The sequence below is a fragment of the Thalassophryne amazonica genome, chromosome 8 (genome assembly GCF_902500255.1).
Source record: "Thalassophryne amazonica chromosome 8, fThaAma1.1, whole genome shotgun sequence".
Lineage (NCBI taxonomy): Eukaryota > Metazoa > Chordata > Actinopteri > Batrachoidiformes > Batrachoididae > Thalassophryne > Thalassophryne amazonica.
In genome coordinates this window covers 107,535,046-107,555,403 of record NC_047110.1, presented here as the reverse complement: position 1 = coordinate 107,555,403, position 20,358 = coordinate 107,535,046, and the positions used below count along the sequence as shown (strand labels likewise).

Here is a 20,358-nt window from a genome sequence, read left to right as displayed (position 1 = left end):
TCCAAGATTTCTCACAGTATTACTAGAGGTCAGGGTAATGCCATCCAGAGTAAGGATCTGGTTAGACACCATGTTTCTAAGATTTGTGGGGCCAAGTACAATAACTTCAGTTTTATCTGAGTTTAAAAGCAGGAAATTAGAGGTCATCCATGTCTTTATGTCTGTAAGACAATCCTGCAGTTTAGCTAATTGGTGTGTGTCCTCTGGCTTCATGGATAGATAAAGCTGGGTATCATCTGCGTAACAATGAAAATTTAAGCAATACCGTCTAATAATACTGCCTAAGGGAAGCATGTATAAAGTGAATAAAATTGGTCCTAGCACAGAACCTTGTGGAACGCCATAATTAACTTTAGTCTGTGAAGAAGATTCCCCATTTACATGAACAAATTGTAATCTATTAGACAAATATGATTCAAACCACTGCAGCGCAGTGCCTTTAATACCTATGGCATGCTCTAATCTCTGTAATAAAATTTTATGGTCAACAGTATCAAAAGCAGCACTGAGGTCTAACAGAACAAGCACAGAGATGAGTCCACTGTCCGAGGCCATAAGAAGATCATTTGTAACCTTCACTAATGCTGTTTCTGTACTATGATGAATTCTAAAACCTGACTGAAACTCTTCAAATATAATATCCGGATAAAATGCTGAAACCGACTTCTTCTGAAACTTCTCTGTTCTCTCACAACGTCCTGGATCAATAGAGCCTGAAATGTGGAGGTTTTCAGCTTGAAACAGGCTGACGACGGCGCCTGGGAGCGCTGCGCGACGTCTCGCTCCGTGGGAAGTCCTTAAAGCGACAGTATCACCTCAAAATCTCTCATCAGCCATTAAAATTTTCACCGAAAACCAGCTTAATTTTTCGAACCGTGTCCACTTCGATGTGTCTCACAGGTTAAGAAAAAATTTTGATCAAACAAAGCGCCAGTCTCTCAGCAACTTCTCAGACAAAGGAATTCTGACGAGGGGCTGGACGACTCCTCCCACAAGGAGTGCTCACAGGCGAATGACGTCACCGACAGGCGTGGAAAAACTCAAGCATGCGCACGAGTGTTCAAGCATGTCTGACGTAAAAACATATGAATGAAATCCATATAGTTTGTGAAAAAAATAAAAAGGACCTATACTTTATGGACAGCCCTCGTATGACAGTGCATTTTGGTTTTCAGTAGTACATCAAGTCTGGACTTAATATAAATATATATATATATATATATATATATATATATATATATATATTTTCTCATATCATGATATTGTCAGTCTTTTTTTCCCCTAACCTCTATCTATTTATTCACTCACTCCAGAAATTTGATCATAAATTTAATTATACAGTGGAAGTCATCTTGGGTAATACTGGGAAAATTAACAAAAATACAGTGAAAGCAAATTTTTAATGATGGGCTAAAATATGGCCAGATGTTGCTCTGGTTATAATTCTGTTACCTAATAGTTGTCCACTTATACAATTACAGTTCATGCTTGTAATGGAATGGTGATCTGCTTTTTTTTTTTTTTTTTTTGAGGTTAAGTAAAAATTGTAATCTTAAGAGTTCACAACTGAACTAAAAGTAAACTAGCAGCTTTTTGGAAGCCTGTAGGTCATTTTTAATGTGGTGTTGTGGTCTAAGACCTTAGTAAGGCTTGAATCACTTATGTTAGTCTCTGAAGAATGTGGCCTTTCTAACCTGGGTAAAGCTGATCAGCCATGGGCACTTAGTCCACCTATGACCCTTCGGTTTGGCACGTTTTCTCATAAGCTTTAACTCTTTGTGCTCTTTGTGTTGGAGTTCACAGTAATGCGCTTCCACCCTCTTACTTATGTGGGGTTAAGTGGAGAACCACCTGGCTCACAGCCCAAGGCTGAAACACTTTTCTGACTTAACACTTCCTTTGAGTCGGGACTCCACTGTCTAATTTGGTACCAAGGCGTGCTGGAAGCCTTTAATTCTCTTTGAAATGCACACTGCAACAATAAGGTCTCTGTCTCTGAGGCACAGCCGACGTTACTTGTTAAGATGTTCAGCTTTCTTTCCTCCTCCTCATGGAATACCGTCAAATGTCAGTCACGTGTTTGAGGAAAAGCTTGTAATTGGCTTCAAACATCAGTGTACGTAATTTGTTGTGTATGCTTTTGTTTTTTATTAATAGAATGTTGTTTAATATGAGGCTGTTTGCTGTCGTTTGTCAGAGGGGAGGTTATATGCTGGTCTTTGTTTTGTTGGATTTCAGTGGAATAGAGGTGTCATAGCTGTCATGTGACCCAGCGGGCTTTTGATTGATAATCAGACATTTTTTGTTTTTATACCGTACACAGCCCACAGTTTGGTACGTGTACAATGTTGCAGTTTGATGCATTTCAGTTTATAGAGTTCCACCTGTGATCCCGTCTGCACTGCTCGCTTCTTCTTCCATCGCAAAACCTGTCTCTATTTCATGACATTTTATTCCTCTGTTGTGTTTTTTTGGCTGATTACAACTGATGACATGTCAACTGCAGTTGCGATATTCAAAATGGCAGTGGTCACTGTAATTATGCACTTTCAGTTTGTGACTTCTCAAGCACATTTAAATATTAAACAAAAAAACATCTTAGTTTGGAATTTACAAAAAATGTAGATGGTAATCCATTTTTTGGCAGTTTCTTAAATGACTTCCTCTGCGGCCCAGTAGATGGCAGGCTGAGGCCCACTAGTTGAGAATAGCCCGTCTAGAACCTGAGACTCTAGCTAACACCTAGCACCACCCATAGGCATGCCTGGAACTCAAACAGCTTCCACATAGACGCCACATGGCCCAAGACTGGAAATGAAACCACATGTTGGAAAGTCAGAAAAACAAACTTATAACTGAAAGTGGAGGTGGGACAGATGATTCAAACCCCAAACCCCCTTTCCTCCTTTGGTGCATCCTAAAGGTTTTCCTGCCTTGTGTGTGTGTGTGTGTGTGTGTGTTAAGAATGATGCTGCCTCACAGCTTTTCCAGCACTCTTTTCTTCCTCTTGCCCAATTACTGGATTAGTTTTCCTCAGTAATATTTGCTTCATTTAAAATATGAGGCATCCTTTGTTAATGAGGTCATAGTGATTTGTATGCATGCTGGGTGGTTATTTGTGTGTGTGTGTGTGTGTGTGTGTGTGTGTTTCTTTTTATGCTAAAGAAGACTAAGAGCTTGGTCATCTTGCACTCCTGTCTGAGTGCAAAAAGATCTGAGAAAACAAATGCACATTTAACAGAATGTAAAATTTTTGTTTTGCTGACAGATTTTTTTTTTTTTTTTTTTTTTTTTTTTTTTTTTTTTTTTTTTTTTTTTTTTATGCACACAACCGCTGACTGAGCTTCAGACGTTCTGCACATTAAAGACTTATTGTTAGCCACAAGTTAATAATTGAACAAAATTGGGTTGCAACTTTCCATAGTCAATGCGTTGGTCTGTTGTTGGGTCCATAAAACGGCTTAAAAATATTGTTGATCAGTGTTTTCTAGAACTTGCTTTTTTATTTTCTCCAGAACCTAAAGATTATTCAGTTTACTGCCAGAGGAGTAAACTAGTAAAAGAAACAGATTAATTAAATAAAAATATTCACATTTAAGAAGCTGAAATCAGAGAATTAGTTTTTATTACAAATAAATTATTAACCTGTTATCAAAATGGTTGTTGATTCATTTAGTAATTGATTAATAATCTGTTAGACCAAAAATAAACATCCAAAATTAATTACGTAAAAAGTCCTGGTGAGATTTATTGGTCACCTTGATTTTTTTTTTTTTTTTTTTTTTTTTTTTTTTAAGGACAGCTTTTCACATATGTAAAAAATAAAAGTAAATGATAACCGGAGTATTTAATGAAATATCCAAAGGTTTTGAAGAGAGAGCAAAACTTTTTTTCTGTATTGAAATAAAAAATATACACGAAAAATCTGTGCTTTATACATTTGGTAATTTAGAGGAATTTACAAGAGATTGGCTTTTACATCCAGTTTTCAACAGATGGTTATATACTTGAACATTTCCATGTCATTGAACATGCCCTATATATTTTATGTCAGTCAAGGAAAAAAATACAAACAGTGCTTTATGAAAAATGTCTGGTGGGGAAAAAGGCTAGAGGTTTACAATGGAAATGGCGTAGCTCTAAATGGACTGCATTTATATAGCGCTTTTCCATCTGCATCAGACGATTATTATAGGCCAATATTAAATCTATCATTTTGTTCTAAAATTCGGGAAAAAGTGGTTTCACTGCAACACGTGGACCACCTTACTGAGAATAATCTTTTTGAGCCACTGCAGTCTGCCTTTAGACAATATCACTCCACAGAGACAGCACTCACTAAAGTAGTGAATGACCTGCTTGCAATGGATTTGGATACCTCTACGGTTCTGGTGCTGTTAGATCTCAGTGCTGTGTTTGATACCGTGGATCATCATATTTTACTCTATAGGCTAGAGAATCACTTTGGGATTACTGGAAGTGCCCTTGCGTGGTTGACGTCATATCTGTCCAGTCGTTCTCACTGTGTTTATGCTGATTATACTCAATTGTACATGGCAATAACTGCTGGTAATCTCACTGACATAAAAATCTTTCGAAGCCTTGCATCAGTGAGAAGCTGGATGTCTAGTAACGTCCTGCTTTTAAATTCTTATAAGACCGAAATGATGGTTCTTGATCCAGTGAGACATCGGCATCAATTTGACCAGCTAGTGCGTCATACATCATACTGACAGTGAGGAACCTTGGGATAATTTTTGATCCTATGTTGTCCTTTGACCTCCATATTACGAGGACTGCTTTCTTCCATCTATGAAATATAGCGAAGATTCGTCCCATCCTGTCTATGGCTGATGCTGGGACCTTGATTCATGCATTTGTGTCTTCCAGATTGGATTATTGCAATGTTTTATTTTCTGGTTTACCACAGTCCAGATTTAGGGGTCTTCACTTGATTCAAAATGCTGCTGCCAGACCTTTTGACACAAAGCAGAATGTTTGATCACATTACACCCATTTTGGCGTTTCTTCAATGGTTTCCTGTCCCTGTGAGATCAGATTTTAAGGTCCTGCTACTGGCCTATAAAATTGTTCACAGACTGGAACCTCCCTACTTAGATGACCTAATTGAACCCTATGTACCAGCCCGGGCTTTGCATTCACAGGACGCAGGATTACTTTGGTTCCCTAGGGTGAATAAAAAGTCTGTGGTTCACAGATCTTTCTCTTATCGTGCCCCGTTCTGTGGAAGGATCTCCCTGCATCAGTGAGGCAACCGGACTCTGTGGAGACTTTCAAGTCCAGATTGAAGACGCATTTTTTTTTCTTTTTGTGTGATTAACATATTGTTATTATGCTTTTTATTATTATTTTACTTTTTTTACTGTTTTATTGTGCTTTCTGTGAAGCACCTTGAGGCGACGTCGTGATTTGGCGCTCTATAAGGTGAATAAATTCAATTGAATTGGAATCGAAAGTTTTCACTACCGGTGAAATCACTGGTTTTGCACAGGGAGTAACGGTACAAGTTAGGATTTCACTCCCTGAAGCTGGGGTTTTCCATCTCTGACCACATATGACTGAGATGCCTTCAGATGATTCAGAATACAGCTGCTCGAGTTCTGAATAAAACCAGGAGATTTGATCATATTTTTTTTTTATTTAATATTTATTTCATTCATTTAAGAGGAAAAAAAACAGAAAAGCAGAAATAACAATATCACACCGTGGCCTCTGTTTACTGGCATCCTGTCAACAATCAATGCGCCCAGCCGTGTTGCAGAACTTGCTGAGCCTTACCTGCCTTCTGGTGCCATAAGGTGTCAGGATGCTGGTTCGTTTTGTATCTCCAGGGTTAAGAAAAAGTCGGCAGGCTTTAGTGTCGACATGTTTGCCACTTGATATGAGAAAGTCCACTTTAGTTGGTGCTTTTGAGGCTCATTTAAATACATACATTTCTTTTACAGATATTCAGGATGTGCTTTTATCTCAATTTAAGTATACCATATTTTCAAAACTACAACCCCTGGCAAAAATTATGGAATCACCGGCCTCAGAGGATGTTCATTCAGTTGTTTAATTTTGTAGAAAAAAAGCAGATCACAGACATGACACAAAACTAAAGTCATTTCAAATGGCAACTTTCTGGCTTTAAGAAACACTATAAGAAATCAAGAAAAAAATTGTGGCAGTCAGTAACGGTTACTTTTTTAGACCAAGCAGAGGAAAAAAAACATGGAATCACTCAATTCTGAGGAATAAATTATGGAATCACCCTGTATTTTCATCCCCAAAACTAACACCTGCATCAAATCAGATCTGCTCGTTAGTCTGCATCTAAAAAGGAGTGATCACACCTTGGAGAGCTGTTGCACCAAGTGGACTGACATGAATCATGGCTCCAATACGAGAGATGTCAATTGAAACAAAGGAGAGGATTATCAAACTCTTAAAAGAGGGTAAATCATCACGCAATGTTGCAAAAGATGTTGGTTGTTCACAGTCAGCTGTGTCTAAACTCTGGACCAAATACAAAGAACATGAGAAGGTTGTTAAAGGCAAACATACTGGTAGACCAAGGAAGACATCAAAGCGTCAAGACAGAAAACTTAAAGCAGTATGTCTCAAAAATCGAAAAATGCACAACAAAACAAATGAGGAACGAATGGGAGGAAACTGGAGTCAACGTCTGTGACCGAACTGTAAGAAACCGCCTAAAGGAAATGGGATTTACATACAGAAAAGATAAACGAAAGCCATCATTAACACCTAAACAGAAAAAAACAAGGTTACAATGGGCTAAGGAAAAGCAATCGTGGACTGTGGATGACTGGATGAAAGTCATTCAGTGATGAATCTCGAATCTGCATTGGGCAAGGTGATGATGCTGGAACTTTTGTTTGGTGCCGTTCCAATGGGATTTATAAAGATGACTGCCTGAAGAGAACATGTAAATTTCCACAGTCATTGATGATATGGGGCTGTATGTCAGGTAAAGGCACTGGGGAGATGGCTGTCATTACATCATCAATAAATGCACAAGTTTACGTTGATATTTTGGACAATTGAAAGGATGTTTGGGGATGATGAAATCGTTTTTCAAGATGATAATGCATCTTGCCATAGAGTAAAAACTGAAAACATTCCTTGCAAAAAGACACATAGGGTCAATGTCATGGCATAGGGTCAATGTCAATGAGCAGATGTGATTTGATGCAGGTGTTAGTTTTGGGGATGAAAATTTACAGGGTGATTCCATATTTTTTTCCTCTGCTTGGTCTAAAAAAGTAACAGTTACTGACTACCATAATCTTTTTTCTTGATTTCTTATAGTGTTTCTTAAAGCCAGAAAGTTGCCATTTGAAATGACTTTAGTTTTGTGTCATGTCTGTGATCTGCTTTTTTTCTACAAAATTAAACAACTGAATGAACATCCTCAGAGGCCGGTGATTCCATAATTTTTGCCAGGGGTTGTATAGTAAGTTACATTTTGTACTAGTTTGGGAGATATTAAATATTGTTGATCCTGTTAGATTTGCTTGGTGGTGTTCCAGCTTTATTGCTTTCTTGTCTTCTCACTCTTATTCCCTGCCCAGTCTCTCTTCCTCTTGACTTTTTCTCTCTCTCTCTCTCTCTCTCTCCTGAGTACTAACACTACGAATATGTCCTGGCGTCCGTTCAACCCTCTCCTCTCTTTGTCTACTTCCATCTTACTCTTCACTACACAACATTAGTTATCTCAGCCTCTGGAGGATGAACTTTGACCTTGTAGTCAGCTTTAAGGTGCATTGAGTGACAGTCTGTGAATGACAGGATGTGGTTGGGGTCAAATCTCACAGGTCAGCAGGGATCAAAGATGAAAAGGCCAACTCCTCCATTATGCCCTTCTCTTCCCCCTCCCTTCCTTTCCTGTTTTCTCTCCTTTATTCATGGTTCTTCAGTTGCATCAGTTTTCCTCTCCTGACACTCCTCCTCCATATTCTCACTTCTTCTCCCTCTGACTCTTTGTTTGAGGGAGAAAATTCACACACTTTCTCCAATCACCGAAGCCAGTAACTCCTTTGGAGTTCTCTTGGTGGCTTCCCTCGCTAGTCGTCTTCTTGCACGCTCACTCCATATTTGAGAACTGCTTCCTCCAAATACATTTATTGCACAGTATCGTGCTGTTTGTATTTCTTAATGATTGGTGGAAATTCAGTCCCACACATTCATGTGTCCATCCCTTGAGTTACTTTGAAGATTTTGTTTTCAAGGTTTCGGAAAGTTTAGGGTTCATTCATAGACTTGTTTTCTCATATTCCATGCCCGGCCCAAGCCAGTGAGCCGTTCTTCTTACCCATTTAAAGTTTGAGAATATAGGTGCCCTGTCACTTGAAGGACTTTGATGCACACATGTCGTCATAACGATCCCACCCACTGTGTTCCCAGCTGGACGCCGTGCTTTGCTCCACTGGCTGCCACGCGCTTTGCACATAATGCTGTGTATATAAAATAATTATTTCATAACTGATTAATCATTTTCTCTGCAAGTTGGCTGCTGAAAATGGCTCCAATCGCTTCCTGAATCACAGAGGACCGCTCAAGCAGCAGCCGTTTGTACATGCTGAATGAGCTGGAGAAAGCATTTGGAGCCATCTTAAAAAGGTAATTATTTGCCATGTTTACATTGTCATGGCTTGGTAAAACAGTTGCATGTTCTTTCCTTTTTGTGTACAGCTGTAAAAGTATGTTTATGATAAATTTAACATCTCGTTATAAACCTTTAGACGAACTGTGCTCTGATGTGGCGTGCTGATGCAACTACTCGCTCTGTTCACTTCTTTACTCCACTTGAGAAGCTGCACATAGTGGCAAGCAGATCGTACGATGTTGCACGACATTTATGTGTGAAAGATTTTTTTGAACGTTCGCTGAGTCATTCGCTTTACCAGATAAAACTGCCAGCGAGGAGCGCCAGCTATCCTGAGGGAAACTTAGGAGGGAACCAGCTACTAGATGGCTTGATTAGTCTTTCGCTCCTGTACCCAGTCCGATTTGCATGTCAGGACCACTGCAGGCCTCCACCAGTTTCCTCCAGCTTCGCCCTCCCTAGGCATAGTTCACGTGTTTCGGGTCCTATTGGGTTCTCAATTTCCCTGAGGGAGACTTCCCAAGGGATCGATAAAGTTATATCTTTTATATATATATATAAATATAATATAAATTACAAATAATGGATGGTAAGGAGTCCATTATTTGTATAATACGCCTCACCTTGTCCAATATAACTTTTCTTCATCCAATATTTCTCTGTTGGACTCCTTACCATCCATCAATTATGTTCTCCACCCCCCTCCCAAATTAAGCAAACAACAAACAGTCAAGTAAATTAGATCAATTTATTTTGTGAACAGCATATGAATGCTTCTAAAATGTCAGTATCGTGCTTGTCTACCTTCTTAGTGTTTTTGGCATCCTTGGAGTTCAATATTTCCATCAGTTCCTCCTCTGTGAACTCAGCAAACCTCACTGGCAGACGACTTTCTGCTGTTGTTGACATGCTTGTTGCCATTTTTTAACAGTCTGTCAGCAAGTTCCTGACCTCCGTTACATCATTAGTGATGTCATCTCATGAATAATTGTATACCGTACTCTGATTGGCTAGCTGTTGGCAGTAAGCTCTAACGCTATTGGTCAGTGGGAACCGATCCAATATAACTTTTGGTCCTAGCCTTTCTGGATCCCTTTGGATCCAACATAACTTTCTGGCACCAAGCATGCCAAAATACAGGTAAATGATGGACAAAGGCTAATCTGTGATTGGCTATTGCAATCTGAGTGGAGAACACACACACACACACACACACACACACACACACACACACACACACACACACACACACACACACACATATATATATATATATGATAGGATTATCGCAACCTGCCCACCTTTACAGGTACTCTGCCCTGCACCATCTGTGGGCCAGTGGCATCGCTCTCTCCTCACCTTCCATCTTTTCAGGCACCAGCACATGGCAGAAGTTGAGTGGCTACTGCAGGTCATCAGATGGGCACCCTCCCTTCTTTTGATGTTTCGTCAAATTAAGCCCATGACACATCGGGAGGGCTTGACAGCAAATCCAGCGTCCTGAATCTACTCCCGCTGACCGCCACTCAACTCTCTGCCATTGATCCTTCCACAGCCTGGCTCTGCCACCTCACATCCCTATGAATCCAAATCCATCTGGATGCTGCCTCTGCCTGCCTAGTGATGTATTTTATCAAGCGCTTCCTAGCCACCCCTTCAATTCCCAACTGCCCCAGCATCCTCCAAAGTGACTGCCCAGCAAAACCCCTACAGGTTCCAGGCCTTCCACCCCTTTTGCTGGCAGTCATGTATCAGGCCTTGATATTTCCCCTTCTTGCGCTCATGTGCCTCTTCAATCCTCTCTTCCCAGGGTACGGTCAGCTCTATGAGTACTACCTGTTTAGTGCTCCTAGACCAGAGGACCATATCTGGTCTAAGGCTAGTGTGGGCTATCTCCTCTGGGAATTTGAGCTGCTTCCTCAGGTCTGCCTGCATCTCCCAGTCCTTTGCTGAGGCCAAAATCCCTCTGTTCCTACGTCCTGCGGCAGCTGCCTCGCCTGACTTGACAAAATTGATAAAGCAGAGCCTGCTGGAAAGGTCTTTTACCTTTTTCCTTGCCTGCTCAACCCCATCTGCCAACTGCGACAGAATCTTATCATGACGCCACCGGAATTTTCCATCGGCCAAGCTTGATTGGCAAGATGAGAGGACATGCTCCAGGTTGGCTGGCTTCCCACAGAGCTTGCAGTTGGGACTCTCCACCAAACCCCATATGTAGAGGTTTGATGGGGTCGGCAGAACATCATAAACTGAGCACAGAAGGAACTTTATCTGGTATGCTTCCATACTCCAGATGTCCCGCCAAGTCAAACCCCTCTCTTGTACTCCTTCCCATCTCGTCCAGCTGCCTTGCTTTTTCATGGCTATGGCCTTTACATGCCGGGTCTCCTCCTCGACCTTACGGATCTGTCTCTGCACCATGTATTGTCGTTCATTTAGATTTGCTTTTTCCCAGCTTGTCCTAGTTGAACAACCCAGTCCAAGCCTGCCCCTAGCTACTGTCCCCACGATGTCCGCCTGGTACAGCCCGGTTCTCCACCTCTGAGTGCTCTACTGGCTGACCACTTGCGACCTGTCCTGACGGTAATATCTGCCTGCCGCACTCTCTCATCCTTACTGTCTCGCAACATCATGGCCTGCCGTATCTTTGTCACTTTAAACTCCTCTACAACCGATGTTACAGGCAGCTGCAACTTGCTGCCTGTGCTGTACAATCCAATGGAGCTAAAGCTTTTCGGTACACCTAACCATCTCCTTAGATAGGTGGAGATTGATCTCTCCAGTACCTCAACAGAGGAGACCGGTATTTCAATAACAAGCAGTAACCACAGCAACCTAGGGAGTACCCCAGGTTGCTGTGGTTACTGCTTGTTATTGAAATACCGGTCTCATATGTATATGTGTGTGTGTATCTATGTGTATATATATGTATGTGTATATGTATATATGTGTGTATGTAGCCTTCGTGTAAAAGTGTGCACTAAAATGTACTTTGCGTACAGTACAGAAATGCGTAGAACTATGGTCCACCTATTACGCATGGAGACAGTTGCTCTTAACAAAATAAGCACAATGTGAATGCATAACTCTTTAAATATGCCCAAAGTTTGCATTTATTTTTATTTTCTTTTAATCTGTCTACGAGGAGACGGCAGTGTCTCAGTTTCAGAGTCTGTTGGAGTCTGTTGAGCACAATAATTTAACACCCAGATTTGATATGCAATCTGGACCTAAAGAATTTACTTTTCATCTTAAACTTCACCAATTTGCATGTTCACATCTGATAATTTTGCGCACTCGGGTGGACACACCCCAAATTGTATAATCGTGAAGGCAAACACATTAAATGGACAATACATGCTATTTTGTGCATTGGAAACATGCAGTCCAGTGTGCACCATTCATAAATCAGCATGCACACTTTTTGCGGGAGCTATGCGCATTCTGCATGTTTATATATACGAGGTCTGTTAGAGTATCTGACCTTTTTATTTTTTTCAAAAACCATATGGATTTAAATCACGTGATTGCATCAGCCAAGCTTGAACCTTCGTGCGCATGCGTGAGTTTTTTCACGCCTGTGAGCAGGCTTTGTGTGAGCAGTGGTCCACCCCTCTCGTTGGATTTTTATTGCAAATAAATGTCTGAACGATTTGGAGCTTTGCTGCATCAATTTTTTCCAGAAACTGTGAGAGACCTCCAGGTGGTAACCATTCGGAAAATTCAAATGGCTTTGAGGGACGATTTTATGGGGATTACACAGATTAAGGAGTGCTCCAGCCGGATTAAAGACCACCCACAGCTGCTGAGAGCGCACCGAGCGCCGATCGACAGGCTGAAACCAGATCATTTCCAACGTGAAGGCTTTGTTGATCCGGGACGTCGTCTGACTTACACAAAAATGGCAGGAGATGTGGACATCAGTACTTTTTCGGCACATTCCACTGTTACAGGAGTTTTTTTTCATGGAAAGAAAAGCGGACAGATGCGCCACCGTGCCGCTCATGGCGCGGCACAAAACCACCTCCGTGTTGGTCTCACAGGACGGCTTTGAGATGGCTTTCAGACGGCTGTCGGTGGGTTTTCAGTCGTGTGACTAACTGAGAAATTGTGGATGAGCCTGGACATGCCAGAACATGTCCTGTGAGGCTTCATCACGGCGTTGCTTTGCGCCATGCGGCTCCACCGCGACACGTGGAATTCCTCCGCACGTCTCTCAATGTGCCGAAAAAGTGCTGATGTCCACGTCTTCCGCAATTCCTGTGCTAGTCAGACGACGTCCCGGATAAAACACAGCGTCCAGTTTGGAAATGAACAGCACAGTTTTTGTCATGGAAAGAGGAGCGGAGGAATTCCGTGTGTTGCGGCGGTGCCGCATGGCGCAAAGCAACGCCGTGATGAAGCCTCACAGGACATGTTCTGGCATGTCCAGGCTCATCCACAATTTCTCGGTTAGTCACACGACTGAAAGCCATCTCAAAGCCGTCCTGTGAGACCAACACGGAGGTGGTTTTGTGCTGCGCCATGAGCGGCACGGTGGCGCATCCGTCCGCTTTTCTTTCCATGAAAAAAAAACTCCTGTAACAGTGCAGTGTGCCGAAAAAGTACTGATGTCCACATCTCCTGCCATTTTTATGTAAGTCAGACGACGTCCCGGATCAACAAACCCTTCACGTTGGAAATGATCTGGTTGTTTCAGCCTGTCGATCGGCGCTCGGAGCGCGGCGCGCTCTCAGCAGCTGTGGGTGGTCTTTAATCCGGCTGGAGCACTCCTTAATCTGTGTAATCCCCATAAAATTGTCCCTCAAAGCCATTTGAATTTTCCGAATGGTTACCACCTGGAGGTCTCTCACAGTTTCTGGAAAAAATTGATGCAGCAAAGCTCCAAATCGTTCAGACATTTATTCGCAATAAAAATCCGACGAGAGGGGTGGACCACTGCTCACACAAAGCCTGCTCACAGGCGAATGACGCAACCGACAGGCGTGAAAAAACTCACGCATGCGCACAAAGGTTCAAGCTTGACTGATGCAATCACACGTGATTCAAATCCATATAGTTTTTGAAAAAAATAAAAAGGTTGGATACTTTTCTAACAGACCTCGTGTGTGTGTGTGTGTGTGTGTGTGTGTGTGTATGTATGTGTGTGTGTGTGTGTGTGTGTGTGTATATATATATATATATATATATATATATATATATATATATATATATATATATATATATACACACACACACACAAATGTTTAATCAGTTGGGCCCATTGATTCTCTGATCATTACATACATGTTGAAGGTTGTGTTTGCAGAGCTGCCACTTAATACCACACTTCTTTAGAGAACTTTTCTTACAGGTTTTGCAGATTCACACAGAAAGCAAACACAGAAACAAACTGCAAGAAGAATTTATTGCTTGCCAAGTAGTAAATGAATAACAAGTTAAGACGTTTGCGTGAGGAGATGTTGATCCCGTTGGTTATAACATATTCAAACAAACTCAAAGGGTTGTGACAAATATGAGTGAGCTGCAGCTGCCAGAGGACTGGCAGATATAGATATTTGCACGGGATTAGTTGTTAGCAGTTTAAACTCTCTAAGATTATAATAAATAACAACTGGGGGATTACATGGGTTCAGTGTTCTTTATGCACGTTTAGGCATTGCAGCAAAAAAGTATTTAAAATTATATTATAGCATAAATATAATAATGCTTGACCAGGAAGTGATTTGTGGAGAATAAAGTCTCCCCCCGGCATTGAAAACCATGTATCCTCATGTAGAATTCCACTGGGGTTTTATCTTAAACTGTAGTTGGACTGTGTTTCTACAATGCTGTTTCATCTGAGATGAAATGTGTTTTATCTTGAATTCTAATAAGACTGAAATGATGGTTCTTGGTCCAGCCAGACGTCGGCATCAATTTGATCAGCTGGCTCTTAATTTGGGTTCGTGTGTTGTGCATCATATGGACAAAGTGAGGAATCTTAGAGTATTTTTCGATCCTACGTTGTCTTTTGGCCCCCACATTAGAGATATTACGAGGACTGCCTTCTTCCATCTGCGAAATGTGGCGAGGATTTGTCCCATCCTTTCTATGGCTGATGCTGAGACTTTGATACATGCGTTTATTTGTTCCAGACTGGATTATTATGCTTTGTTTTCTGGCCTGCCGCAGTCTAACATTCGAGGACTTCAGTTGGTACAGAATGCTGCTGCCAGACGTTTGACACAAAGTAGAAGGTTTGACCACATTACACCCATTCTGGCATCCCTTCATTTGCTACCGGTTTCTGCCAGATCGGATTTTAAAGTCTTATTGTTGGTTTATAAAATTGTTCACGGACTGGCACCTTCCTACCTGGCGGACTTGGTTTAGCCCTACGTACCTGCGTGGCCCTTGCGTTCGCAGGGCTTCTGTGTGTTCTGAGTGTGAACAAGAAGTCTGTGGGGTATAGAGCCTTCTCCTACTGTGGTCCGACTCATTGGAACGATCTACCTGCAGTTATTAGGCATTCTGACATGCTGGAGACTTTTAAATCAAGACTGAATACCCACTTTTTAGACTGTCTTATTAATCTAATTTGTTTTTATGTTTGCTTTGTAATTTCTTTTTAATTCTACTGTGTTTTATCTTTATTGTGCTTTTCTTGATTTTAATTTTGATTTTAAATTCGTTATGAATTGTGTGAAGCGCCTTGAGGCGACTTTGTCGTGGGTTGGCCCTATATAAATTAATAAATTGAAATTGAATGTGTTTTACAATTATGCCTCCCATTCACACTCACACCATGATGTCAGAGTGCTCCTGTTAGACGCTCAACTGCACACTGATTCTAGCCTGCTGGCCACCACCTCCCTCCATCTTCAGCAAACACTTCTAGAGATCAAAGCTTGTCTCCCCTACCCTGGACCAGCATCAGTTCGCATACCGGTCTAACAGAGCCACAGAAGATGCAATAACAACTGCCCTTCACTCAGCATTGACTCACCTGGAGAAACAAGGGAGCTATGTCAGGATGCTCTTCATTGACTATAGCTCAACTTTTAATACCATAATACCGGACATCCTTATCCCCAAGTTATCCAACCTGCGGATCCCACTGCCCACCTGCTCCTGGATCAAAGACTTCCTGGTCAACCGACCACAGCAGGTGAAGCTTGGTCCTCACTTCTCCTCCTTCCGTACTCTCAGTACCGGCTCCCCCCAGGGCTGTGTGCTGAGCCCACTTCTCTACTCGCTCTACACATCTGACTGCACCCCCACCCACTCAGAGAACATCATCGTTAAATTTGCTGATGACACAACAGTGGTAGGACTGATAACAGGGGGAAACGAAGCGGCCTACAGAGATGAGGTCCAAAAACTAGTCGAGTGGAGTGCAGCCAACAACTTGGCACTAAACATCACAGACTAAGGAACTCATCCTGGACTTCCGTCGAAAGAAAACTGCCCCTGCCCCCCCTGTACATCAATGGTGAATACATGGAGCGAGTGGAGTCCTTCAAGTTCCTAGGGGTTCACATCACTGCTGACCTCTCCTGGTCAGTCAACACCGCAGCACTGGTCAAGAAGGCCCAGCAGCGACTACACTTCTTGAGGGTGCTTAGGAAAGAGCAATTAAGCACAACCTGCTGGTGACCTTCTATCACTCCACTATAGAGAGCCTGCTGACCTACGCTGTGTCAGTGTGGCACTCCAGCTGCACTGAAGCTGACAGGAAGAGACTGCAGACGGTAGCAAACACTGCCCAAAAAATCACTGGCTGTCCTCTGCCCTCCATTTCCACCATCTACACCTCCCGCTGTCTTAGTAGGGCCAAGAACATTCTCAAGGACAATACACACCCCAGCTTTCACCTCTTCAACCTGTTGCCCTCTGGCAGGCGCTACAGGTCCATACAGGCCAGGACAAATAGACTCAGAGACAGTTTCTTCCCCAAAACCATCACCATGTTGAACAATAATCTGCACTAAAAACGGACTATATTAGGTACTGAGTCGCACCATAGCTCTCATTTGTAGCACAAGACTTTTGCACATTTTTCAGTTGTTCCATTGTTTACATCGCCTATAGTTGTCATACAGTTTTACATTTCCTTTTGCACTTTACACTGTCCACGTTACACAATTTTACATTTCAGCAAAGGACTTCACATGTTTCTTTATGTGATGTTGTTTATTCATGTTATATTGTCTGGTATTGCACTGCGTGCACTTTTTAAGGAGCAGCCCCCCTAATCTTGTTGTACTATGCAGACTGTGTTTGCTGTGTATAATGACAATAAAGGCTTTCTATTCTATTCTATTCTAGAGCTTACTGCAAAAATTCACTGTTCATGTCTCTATCCGTGTCTAATAATTCCTTTTGTCCAGACTATGCAAAATAACATCCAGTATGTTATTTGTCTGTCTTGCTTATTTTGATTAGAATTTAATAGTCCTTATGTTAAGTAACAGCACACACTGTGGTGTGCAAGTATGCTCCTTTGTCCCTCTCCTAGTTAAACTCTCCCCAGGGAAATTATTTTATTTATTTAGTTTGTGGTGCTCCAGGCTGTAATAATCACTATTAAAATAAATTGTAATGTTTTCATTTTTATGCTTTAAAAAAACAAAACAAAAAGAATGATGAAACTAGAAATGTTTTTACATAGTTTCTACCTGAGGATCAGTAAAGATCATGCACCAAACCGCTGATCCTTATTGTGAATCAAACAGACTTGCGAGCTGGTGGCTTTTTTTTTTTTTCCACAGACTTACAAAGGTGCTTATGGATGTTTGCCGCTTTCCTCCAGGGACATGGTCTTCTTTTTGCAGCTCCTGCTTATGGAAAACAAAAACAAATCTCATTCCAGTGTCTGTAATGTGAAACCAATGTGGTCTCTAGTGTTCCACTCAGTAAAGAAAACATGGGGGGATCATAACGCAGACATGAAGAGTGGTTTGCCCTGAGGTCAATTTGTTCTTTAGGTTTTCCTCCCTCAACCTGCTGACGGGACAGAATTTTGAACATTGTGCAGATAAACGGTTGTAAGCACATGTGCAGTTTATGTATCATAATCTCTCTTATTCCCTTTCTTTATTCTTTTCTTTAAGATGGTTTGTGTTTCTGATTGCCCCTTCACCTTCATTGATCAGCACTTCACGGCTGCCACAGAGCGGCGTCCGTGGTCTCCGTGGCCACAGGATGTGTTGAGGTCAGCCTTACCTTAGAGCTTTTTCAGGCTCTGCTGCAAGTGTGCATGCTGCTCCGCTTCCTCCCACAGGACAGCAGGCGCTTCAAACACGCCAGGACACAAGCTTCAAAAGGTGGGGTGTCATCAGCTTTAATTCCTGGACACTGAGGAATCAGCAGTGTTCTCTGTCATCAGAGAGAGGGAGGGAGGGCGAGCGAGTGAGCAGTAAAACACATGCTGTCATTCATAATGTCTCATTATCGCTTTGACTCATGGAGAGACCAAATGGCTGAGCTCACCATTACACTCGTATGCTTAAATTTAATAACCATTTGTTGCTGTATTATTGTTTGTGTGATGTTTATTTTCTCATTGGGTGGTGAACGCTCACTGAGGACTTCCTGCAGTGGCAGGTTGATGATTCAAATGTCTAAAGTCACCATTATGTGCTTCAAAGGAAGTGGACTAGCAACCACCCAGGCAGACGACGGCCCATCCTCCAGAAAATGGCCGTTCATCCGTTGCATGCTCTTGACCTTATCCAGCCGCGGGGGTCCTCTACATTGAGGCATCTGCATGCTGGAACATGCACAGGGAATTGCGCCATGTGACCAAACTTGTCCAACTTCTAGAGACATTTACTTATCTCTACGGTGACGTTAACATCTCCAAATGTTCAGTGTTTGAGAGTGTGTGCTGCATGAGAAGAGCTCAGGACGTGAGGTGTTTGGTGATGCCAAGACATTTGCAGAAGAATGAAGGTCCAAGTCTTTAGGGTTCTAGTGGTTCCTGTCTAAGTAAGGTTGTGAGACTTCTATGTTAACCAGTGACCTAAGGTGACAAACTGGTGTCTTTGGTAACAGGTCTTTTTGGAGAATCCATGGCTATAACGGGAATGACTGTGTTCATATAGGTGGTTAATTATGGAGACTCAGATGAGTGGTGGTGTTTGCATTTTGAGGGAGCGTCACCTACTTCCTTAGCAAATAAACAAACACTTTTTATCGTTATTATTATTTTTTTACAACTGTAAATTGTGCTCGTCAGGAGAAATTCCATCCTTGTGGCAAATGTTCAGGTCTTAACTATAGAAACGTAAAACACTCAAACTTTGAATTTTTACATTTACATTAATATTGGGAGGTCAAATCTCTGCCAAAAGAGCATGTTTCTGACTTTTAGAAATGCGTTTTTTTTTTTTTTTTTTGCTTCTTACTGAATTTTGGGTTTCACAAGTAGGAAATGTAACAGAAGCCTTGCAATGCTAGTTGGTGACAAAAGCTGGTCAAAATGTGTGGAAAGGTCTCCACTGTCATTTGAGAAGGTAACTTTTGGCAAAAATAAGATTGACTGACAGCCAAAAATCAGCTTACAGTTGTCCCCCTTGGCCCTTATGGGCAACTTACTTGTTAGTTTTATGCACAAACAATTTAGACTGAGATGCATTTTGCACTTGAGCAACTGCAGGCACACGAACCCACGCCATCAACAATGAGGAAGTAATCGAGTCACTAAAGACTAAACAAACCGTTAACCAATCAACAAAGATAAATCTCCCACATGCATTTGTACATTTGCCAAAGCAGCACTGCTGCTAAAAATCAGTTGTAAAATTATAGTGCTGCCTAACTTGTAACCGGTGACTTGTCTGTAATTACCCAGACTTTTCAGCCATTAGATTCTACGTATGCATACGTATATAATATAGTTTTTTATACATTTGATTGATTACACGCACACTGATTAAGATACAAACTCGACATGTTTGGAAATTATATTGCTGCACTAATTTGCCCTTAAAAGCTTCTTGATCAGATATTATGTGCTCTTTAAACATTAGTCCTCTTTATGATAAAACTGAGTGAATTTAAAGATAATCTTCCGTTGATATCAATTGATAAATATATAGCGTTTATTCTGTAATTAAGATGAGAAACGTCCAGAGATACAGAATGTGTCGAATTCCAGCTCTTTCACTGTCCAATATTTATTCTGTGCGTGTTTGATCCAACAGTGTTCTCTGAAATACTTTTTTGGGTTTTTTTGGGGGTTTTTTTTTGCAGGTGGCTTTGACAGCTTGCCTTCAGCCCTGTTATTGGAGCAGAATGATGTTTGTATTGTAGCATCTATTGTTACACTGTTGGCTCATTACTCTGAAGGAGTTCAGCTTTGTTTTGGCACCTGCTGTTTGATGTGATTGGCTGAATGTTTTTGTTGCAAGTGTTTGATAGTGGTACCTGATAGCTGGCACGTTTAATCCCGTGATATATGTTGTACTGCTGTTAACGCTAAAGAAAACATTGAAACTGAAGCTCTTGAAACTGCGCTTCATGAATTTGGTGGTAATTACAAGTTGTGAATATGAGGTCTGTCCATAAAGTATCGTACTTTTTTTTTATTTTTTATTTTTTAAACTATATGGATTTGATTCATATGTTTTCACGTCAGACAAGCTTGAACCCTCGTGCGCATGCGTGAGTTTTTCCCCGCCTGTCGGTGACGTCATTCGCCTGTGAGCACGCCTTGTGGAAGGAGTGGTCCCGCCCCGTCGTCG

At 41.6% G+C, this 20,358-nt stretch overlaps 1 protein-coding gene across 1 annotated transcript in view; it reads left to right on the top strand.

Annotated features, from left to right (window-relative positions):
- si:ch211-266k8.4 (TBC1 domain family member 10A) overlaps positions 1–20,358 on the top strand; it is an 86,779-nt gene that overhangs the window by 25,031 nt on the left and 41,390 nt on the right. The window contains exon 11 of the mRNA XM_034177210.1: positions 6,929–6,949. Within this exon, the coding sequence (XP_034033101.1) occupies positions 6,929–6,949 (21 nt within the window). The remainder of the gene's footprint in view (positions 1–6,928; positions 6,950–20,358) is intronic.